This window comes from Marmota marmota, unplaced genomic scaffold, assembly GCF_001458135.2.
Source record: "Marmota marmota marmota unplaced genomic scaffold, marMar, whole genome shotgun sequence".
Lineage (NCBI taxonomy): Eukaryota > Metazoa > Chordata > Mammalia > Rodentia > Sciuridae > Marmota > Marmota marmota.
Genome location: NW_026000283.1, coordinates 1,894,182 through 1,903,782, shown reverse-complemented (window position 1 = coordinate 1,903,782; position 9,601 = coordinate 1,894,182). Strand labels below are relative to the sequence as shown.

The 9,601-nt window shown below is 42.8% G+C and overlaps 1 protein-coding gene across 1 annotated transcript in view; it reads right to left on the bottom strand.

The window, feature by feature from the left end:
• Positions 1–411, bottom strand: part of Apln (apelin) — an 8,918-nt gene extending 8,507 nt beyond the window's left edge. Inside the window, exon 1 of the mRNA XM_048797071.1 lies at positions 38–411. Within this exon, the coding sequence (XP_048653028.1) occupies positions 38–104 (67 nt within the window). The 5' untranslated portion in view covers positions 105–411. The remainder of the gene's footprint in view (positions 1–37) is intronic.
• Positions 412–9,601: the final 9,190 nt, after the last annotated feature.

The window sequence follows — 9,601 nt, the reverse complement described above, 5'->3', positions numbered from 1 at the left end:
AAAGGAAGAGCGGGTGAGCGGGAGGGCGCGCACTCACCTCCATACACCGCAGTCAAGGAGAGCCAGAGCAGCAGCAGCGCCTGCACGCAGAGCCGCAGATTCATGCTGCTCCTCGAGCCGCCGCTGCCCTGAAGAGCCGGCGTGAAGGGGGAGAAGCTGGGAGCCCTGAGGCACGGAAAGGCGCAAGCCGCGGCTGGCGCGTGCCGGAGCGGGGCTCGCGGGGCTCCCGGGCCGAGTGAGTGAGTGCGCAGCAGTCTGCAGCCGCCGCGCCGGCTCTCCAGCAGCCTCTCTCTGCCGCCGTGGGGCAGCACCGCGAAGCCGGGCTCTGCAGCGATCTGTTTCCAAGTGGCTGGCTTTGCTCGGCCGCGGCTGTACTGCTGTTGGCCCAGGCTGCCAGCGAGAATGCTCCCCGCTCACTCCAGGGGCTGCATTTTGTAGCTTGTGGCTTGGCCGCGAGCCCACTTGGTCATGTGGTCATCGGGAGGACTGGAGGGGGGGCCAGGAAGAGGGAGAGAAGCGAGCCTCCCGCACCGCCCCCCTCCAGGCACGCACTCTGCAGCCTCAGGCCGGGTGCAAGAGGGAACCCCGAGGTGGCCCCATAACAAAGACTGAGCGACTGAGCTCTCGGACAACCCACAACCGCTCCCCGGACAATGCCAGCCTGGCCAGGGGCCAGAGAGTTTGCAAAGACCTAAAGGATTTCAAATACAGGAAGCATTTAGGGCGGTGGAGGGGCACACTTAACCCTTTCTCACCTCGCTTCCTTAACAGCTGTCAGGAAACTTGGGCACTCAGGGTAGGACCCCTTCCGGACTGCCCCCACTCAGACCCTGCACCTCAGACCCTGACCATGGTCATTTCTCTTGCCACTATGCATCTCCAAGGGTTTGGTCAAAAACCGACCCCCACCCCAGAATTTTGGTCCTCTCTCTTCTTCATCTTCAATTGAATTTGAATTGGGGTGATTGCCAAGGGTTGCACCCAGCACCCTCATTTCTCCTACCATCACCCAGGAGGTACCCTCTACCTGGGATACCTGCACCTCACTCTGCCCATTAGCTCTTCATTTTTGCCAGCAGTCCCGCAAATCCCATCTCATCCAGAGTCTTCCAGAGGTAACAATAATCCAGTAGAGGCTGTCTTTCCTTTCTTCCTCACTCTTGGGACATGGGACAGCTCCTACAGTGTCCCTTTTCTTGTTCCCTGAAGCTGTCCCCTATCTAGTTCCCCATCATCATCATAAGAGGGGTTAGTTTACCCAATTCCACACAGTCTAGGCTGAATTGGTTGTGCATATACTTGGGATTCCCCTTTTGAAGTGGGTCCTGAAGTTTGCCTCTCCAGACTACACTGTAAGCTCCTTCTGCAGTCTGGGAGCTCCCAAGGAAAGGGCTGCCTCTTGCATCAGACTGGGAATCCCCTAAGATAGGACCCTGTCCTCTCAGTCAGTTGCATCTCTCCAAAGTCCCCAATATCGCACTCTGCACATAGGTGGCACTCAACACATGTTAAAAGACTAATTCAAAAGGTGTTTTCACCTTTCAGCAAGCCAGGCAGTTTGCTTGAAGTGCAAGTCCAGTTTTGCACAAAAGGTACATTGGACAGTGTGTATGTGTGTCATAAAAAGACATGAGAAACCATGGTGTATTATTATAGAACATTACAAAAATCCAATATATACATTATTTATTATTAGTCTGCCTCTACCAGAATTTCAGTGCCACAAAAGAGATCTTTATTTTGTTTATGGTTGTGTCCCAGAACAGTGCCTGGGATATGATAGGTGCTCAATGTGTAATTTTGAATATATGACTGAAGTTTTCAAATGCATCCCTGTTGCCTAAATCAAGGAAGAGGGAAGGGAATATGATACAGTTCTTGGTAATGGTTCATGATCCCATTAACCACAATCAGGTAGAAAAAGGGAATATGAAGCAAAGACTCTCTCTTATTCAGGGAGACCCAGACTGTAAGCAGTGGGCATAGGTAACATGAGATCATTCTTCCTTCACTGTTCCCTGGAAAGTGTCCAATCAGGAAGAGAAATACTTAGCCCCTAGGCTCCACCATTATCTTCTATAGGCCCTTGTTATCCCCTAGATTCATTGGATCCTGTGGGAATGATAGTCTCTTCCCTACCCATTTCAGGGCTGTTATGGGATTGAATGAGGTACTATGCATGAAAGTACTGTGCAAGTCAGGAATAACCCCTTGCTCCTTTTGCTCTTCTGTCCCTCATTTTTAGGAAATTTGGTGCTCTGACCCTTAATTGAACAAGCACATGCATACCCAAATAAGTACCCTCCATATCTAGATTAATAGAAGACTTCATATTTAATTGCACCACACCTTTACTTAGGGTCTCTATGGGCTACAGCTAAGTGGTGACAGCAGTGTTTTCCTATACAGTAGCTACTAACCATGTTTTAAGTGAAGTTAAAATTTCAGTTACTCGGTCACACTGGCCATACTTCTGTTGCAGAGTCACATATGGCTAGTAGCAACTGTATTGATCATCTCAGAATAGAATTTTCAATCATTGCAGAAAGTTCTATTGTATGTCTCTGGGTTAAAGCACTGATCTATTCTACTTTTTCCTATTATCCTTTTCCCCAGCTTACCTAGTTTTCAAAATGTGCATATAAGGGGGGGAGCCCCAAAAGTAGCCTGGGGTGTGCCTCAGTGGTAGAGCACTTGCTTAACACACACAAGGCCCTGATTTTAATCCCCAACACTACAAAACACACACATGTATGTGCATTTACATACAAGTAAATGATACAAATTAAAGCACAGCAGCAGTAAATTGAAGGTATTTATTTGAGGCAACATTTAAAGAGCTGAACACTTGGGAGAATCATTTTAAAACCTAACTTCTCTCCACTTAACTAAATTGTATAAATTTTCCTAGTCCCAGATCTAAGATCTCCTCTTTCCTCATAGGTACTTTTTCCCACAGTGACCTTGCCCTCTTTGTGCCAGCTATGGGTGGTACCTTTCATGGCCTGTTACTCTTGAAAACCATTGAGAGCACTTCTGTATTGTCATGTCATTCTCTGGACCTGCTGTGCTTAAGAGAAGGTTGAACACCACTGTATCCCTGAAATCAAGCCCCATGAGGCAAGGAGTACAACTTTGATTTCTCACTTTGGACCCCTTGCAGACTCCTATATATCTCAATATCATGTTCAAATGACCAGCTTTCCTATTCGTCTCCATCTATCCAACTTTAAGATCACTGGAATGATAGCACCTAGCACCGTGCCTGGCACATAGGTGGCACCCTGTAACTGTTTGTCAAATAAATAAATAGCTGCAACAGAACTCTGTGCTGTCTCTTGTTCAGGAAAATGATACTCTGTCTCTGAAAGCCCAGGAAACTAGTCACACTCCCTGCTCTAAGGCTGCAGGCTGAGGTGCATTGTTGCCCTTGGGGCTTGGGGCTATAGTCAAGGACAGGACTCAGTCTTTCACTCTCCAGGATGGTGAGGGACAATCCTGAGAGCAGGGGTAGGATTTAGTGTTTTTTGGGGGGATGGAGATGAGATAGATGACCTACATGAAACCGATTTGTGGGCTTGTCCCCCTCATCGGCACTATCACAAGCTATTCAGTTCTGCAGAGTGTCCTATGTCATCGCCACCAGTTACTGCTGCTCAGTTAATTTGTCCACCTCTCTATACTGTGGGTTTATATGAACAATGTAGTGTATTAAAAAAATTCAGATTTTTATAACTGATTTCTGCCCCTCAATCCCATTCATTAGTTGTGTGACCTTAGGCAAGTTGCTTAGCCTCTCCAAGGCTATTTCTTCATCTATAAAATGAGCATAGTAATGGTACCTACCTTATTATGTGCTATGGTTTAAATGTATATGTCTCTCCAAAATTCACATGTTGAGACCTGGGGTTGTGGCTCAGTGGTAAAGCATTTGCCTAGCATGCATGAGGCACTGGGTTCAATCCCCAGCACCATGCAAAAAAACTAAACAAACAGAATTCATATGTTGAAACTAAACCCCAAGATAATGGTATTAAGAGAACAGGCCTTTTGGATGGTGATTAAGTCTTGAGAGCTCCACCCTCACAAATAGATTAGTGCTCTTATAAGGGAGGTTTAAGGGAGCAGCTGTTTCCTTTTTTGCCCTTCTGATCCTCCTGACATGTGAGGACACAGTATTCATGACCTCCAGAAGAAGCAACATCCAAGATGCCATCTTGGAGGCAGAAAAGAAGGCTTGAAAGCTCTCACCAGACACCAACATGGCAGTGCGTTGATCTTGGATTTCCCAGCCTTCAAAACTGCAAGCAATAAATTGCTGCTATTTATGAATTACCCATCCTTGAATATTTTGTTATAGCACCAGGAATAGACTAGGACATTATGGTTGGGTGATTAAATGAGATAATGCATGTCAAAATACTTACTATAGTCTGCATCCATGATAGTTGCTTATTCAATGTTTTCTCCTTTGCTTGACCTGCCCTTCCCCCTACCTTTGAGTCTGTCCTCTGGCCTCCTGGAACTGACTGATCATGAAGGAAGGACTCTGTATTTGTCCTCCTCAATTCACATCTGTGTTCTTTGAAGTCATCAAAACTGCTTACTATCTTATTCCCATAAAACACCAATATTTGTTGGACTCATCTGATGAATATGCTTGACTACGGAGTTCATACATGATAATTTCTGGGAGTACTGAGGGTTTAACCCAGGAGCCCTTTACCACTGATCTACATTCCCAGTCCTATTTGTTTTATTTTGGGACAGAATTTCACTAGCTGAATGTCTGGCTAAATTGCTGAGGCTAGTCTCAAAATTCTCCTGCCTCAGCCTCTCAAGTTGCTGGGATTATAGGTGTGCACCACCATGCCTGGCTATGGTAATGGTTTGAGGTCATGCCTCTTAGCTATGATATTCATTCTAATAGGGCTTTTGGGAGACAATGTCCTACCCCAAGGTAATATCAAACTCTGTCTTTTCAAGCAAGGAGACACTTCAATGAATTTCACTGTCTTCTTTACACATAGCTCGCCTATTTCATAATCAACTAAAGAAGACTATATAAAGCACTCAAAAACTACACCAAAAAAGTAAATAACCCACTCAATAAATGAGCAAACACACTGAACAGAGACTTCTGAAAAGAAGCACAAATGGCCAACATGTGTTTTAAAATGTTCATCATTTTTAGCCATCAGGGAAATACAAATCAAAACTACATTGAGTATAACTTATAACCACAAGAGTGGGACCCTAAGTAGAATAAGTTATACTCTATGTATGTATATTTGCCAAAATACATTCTACTGTCATGTATAACTAAAAAGAACAAATTTTAAAAGTTAAAAACCACAGAAATGTCATTAGAAATAATGCATTCAAAATGTAACCGCTTTCCATTAATGAAGAACATTTTTAAATAATTTAATTGAAAAGTACTGAATTTCCCAGCAATTTCAGCTGCAACCATATTCTTCCTGAATGTTATCTGTTATTTGTTGGGGGGGGGGGCGACTGAGTAATGCTTGATTGCAAAGAACTAAAAAAAAAAAATAACCAAAACTACATTGAGATGAGATTCCACCTCACCCCATCAAGAGAAGACATCATGGCAATCATCACGGGTACACATCATGTTCAACCACAAGAATGGGATCAAAATTATAATGGGTTGCACCCTATGTATGTATGTCAAAATATACCCTAATGTCATGTATATCTAAAAACAACTAATAAAAATAAATAAATAAAGTACAAATAACAAGCCAGGTTCAGTGGTACGTGCCTGTAATTCCAGCTACTCTAGAGGCTAAGGCAGGAGGATCGTAAATTTGAAGCCAACCTGAGTAATTTAGCAATCCCTGTCTCAAAATAAAAAATTAAAAGGACTGGGTATATAGCTCAGTGGTATTGCACCCCTAGGTTCAAGGTTCAATCCCCAGTACTGAAAAAAATACACACACACACACACACACACACAACAAGGATGCAGGGGAAAGGAAATCATCCACAATGTTGGTTGGAATGTAAATTAGTACAACCACTATGGAAATCAGTATGGAGTTTCTGCAATAAATGAAAAATAGAACTACCATATGATCTAACTATACCACTCCTCAGTATTGATCCAAAAGAATTAAAGCCACCATACCTATATTTATCACAGTGCAATTCACAATAGCCAAATTACAGAATCAACCTAGGTGTCCATCAACAAAGGAATGGATAAAGAAAATGTGATATATATACATACAACACACACACACAGCAGAGTATTATTTAGCCATAAATAATAATGAAATTATGTCATTTTCAGGAAAATGGATGATACTTGAGGTCATTATGTCAACTAAAATAAGCCAAACTCAGAAAGTCAATGTTTTCTCTCATTTGTGGAAGCTAAAGGGGAAAAAGTCATCATCATGAATGTGGAAGGGAGACCATTAATGTAAAAGCAGGAGATTAGGGGACACAGAGGGGAAGGGAGGGGAAGGGGCGGTATTGAGGAGTTAAATTGATCAAATTGTTATATGAATGTATGAATATGCCACAAAGAAACCTATTGTTTTGTGTAATTAATATGCACCTAAAAATAAAAAAAAATAAACCTAAGGAAATGAATCTCTCTGACAATTCACAGCCCAACTTACAACCTGCAGGTCCAGCCACTGAAGCCTCAGGCTGCAATCTCATTGCAACACACTCCTTTCTGCCTTTCCCCACAAATATCGATGATGATGATGATGATGATGATGATGACGACGACAACGACCACGACGACTACTACGACAGTGTTGGTGATAGCTAAAATCTACTGTACATGTGCTATGTAATAAATGCTTCTTATGTATTAACTCATTTAATCCTCACCCCTATGAAGTAAGGCCCATTCTTTATGACCTCTGTTTTACAGGTGGGTCAATTGGGGCTAACAGAGGTTAAGTAATTCTCCTAGTTCTGCTTAACCTGAAAGTCCTCATTCTCCCTTCATGAAGCATCGAGAAGCTATTTCTCACTTCTTGGGTGCACATATCCTTTTATTTGTACCTCTAACATCTAACACACTCCTGAATTAGAATGTAGTAAAGCATAGTGGGTAAGCACCTGGGTTCTGGAATAAAGCATCTCTATCACTTACTAATTGGGTAACTTGCAGATGATTAACCATTTCTGAGCTTTAGGTGCTTCATGTAAAGAAAAGGCTAGCACCTAGCTCCATGGGTTATTAGAAGGATTAAATGGATTAATGTGTATAATATACTTGGCACAGTGCTTGGTTCTCATAGGTGAGCACTGTATGATTGTTATGTACTCTCACAGATATAGTCTTATCTCATATTGGCAAGACATATATCTTATTCATTTTGGTATTTTCACCAGCAGTGCTGTTGTCCAAAGCAAATACTCACTGAGGGAAAGGAGGAATTGTGTAGATTTATGATACACATCAAATGTTCTTATTTGGGAAAAATTATTACAAATTATCCAATAGATTTTTTAATGGATCAACACCAATAGTTAACAGAAATACAAAGATGTGACCCCCATCCCCAACTGTATAGTGATTGTTTTTACTGTAGTAATGCAGATAATAAAGTGGACATCTGGAGAATGATGAGCCTGGCCAGCAATCAGGGAAATTTCATATCAGAAAAAGCCTCAGTCCCCTCATTGTACAGATGGAGAAACAGACCCAAAAAGGAAAAAGCAGCTTGCCCAAAGTTATACAGAAAGCTGGTGGCAGACTCAGGACTGGGATCTAGTTCTGACTAACTGCCATCTCTTGCTTCTCTCTATGCCTGCCTAGTATAAAACTGGGGCTCACTGGCCAACTGTACTACCTCTAGTCACACCCCCCAGCTGGCTATACAGACACTCACAATGGCTGTGGTTAAGCTTGGGACCCTCATTCCACAGTTTAACTTTTCTTGAACATGTGATGAGATTCTCCAATATTGCTCATGCAATTTGTTCCTTAATACATAGCTAAATTAATGAGCAAAGAAGTTTCATAGCAGGGAAATTCATTAAAAAAATAAGTATTTAAGAAAAGCCTCAAAACTTCCCCTGTGTCTGGAGCTACTTAATAGGAACTTGGAGGCGGAAGACTGGAACGTCAGCAGCTAGTTGATGCCTTGCTAACTGGATCCATGACAAATTATCTTTGCTTGATTAAGAATAGGTACAGAACATGAATTTGCCCTGTCTAGTTACGCACTATGTCTTTCTGATTCTATTGACTAAACTTGAGCTTTCTAAATCCACAGAGTCATGGGCACAATGCTTGCCATGGAGTGGTAGATGCCTAAGCCAGTTCATGGATTAACCTTCCCCCTTTGGAGTGTGAGAATATTTGAATCAGAGAACATGATATCAATTATGGGGAACCTGGCCTAGAACTTACTCTCTGAATCAAAAGACCCTCGCGGCCATACAGAGGAAATAAAGTCATTGTTGGGATTTGTTGGATTTTGCCAGAGTTTCTTCAACTCACTGTATGATTCTCCCCTTATCTTTGTGTCCAGTGTCTCCTAATCCTCATCTTGCTGAGTCCTAAACCAGACCACACTTGCCCTTCTCCAAGAACACAGAGTCTGGTACTAACCATCATAAGTTATTCCTTTTACAAAAATTAGAGAAGTAGCTATTTTGCTGTGTATCTGCACTACCTCTAAGCTCATCTCTGGTATTTAATATTGTATTTTAGTCCCACTGCATCCTAATTCCTTCCACAGGGTGCCTTTTCAGCCACTTTAGAATGGCCTCCAAATAACCTGGAAATACTCATTCTACTTGGATTTTGTGTTTCTTCAAACTTTTTTGCAAACTATATCCTTTCTCAGGTTCCCACAGATACAACTCACTTGACCAACAGTCATGTTCCTGAAAAATGTTATTCAGCTAATTGGTCATATTTCAAATGTCTGTGAAGGATCCACTGTTCACTGACTGGATAGGTTGTCAGAGGGATCCTCCAGGAAAATGAAGAACCACTCCTCTGTCTCTTCTCCCAGCCCAGCCCAGCCCAGCCCCACTGAGGTGCCCCTTTTTCACTGCATCCTGCCTAATTCCTTCTGATCCTTTGGCTTCTTCCAGAGCCACACAGGTCCTGCTCCTCCTGTTTGTCTTTCAGAGTAGTTTCATTTCCTCTGCACATCCTCTATGACGTCTCCCAGGAGTCTCCATCCTTCCTCTCCCCTAGGATTTATAAATATTCTGGTAGTCAGGGGAGGCATGCAAATTCTTTCCTCAGCCAGCAAGGCCTCCTGTGCTGGGATGGCCATTCCCAGATGACAAGGTTTACCTCCAAGGTTCAGTGGACTGCTGAACCATTCTTGGTCTTGCTTTGCCTAGTATTATCATTGCTTATATCAGGGAGGGTATTTTATGATCTGGAATCTGGAAACTTTTTTTCATTTTTATTGAATCTGGAAACTGTGTGTGATGAGCCAGGCAAAGATGTTGGGAACTGGGTCTAAGATAATGAGGTCAAGGTTAGAGAAGATGCATCAAAACCAGAAAGATAATGAGGTCAACTTGGTTCCATCTCAAATCCAAGTTCAGGGCTGAGGATATAGCTCAGTTGGTAAAGTGCTTG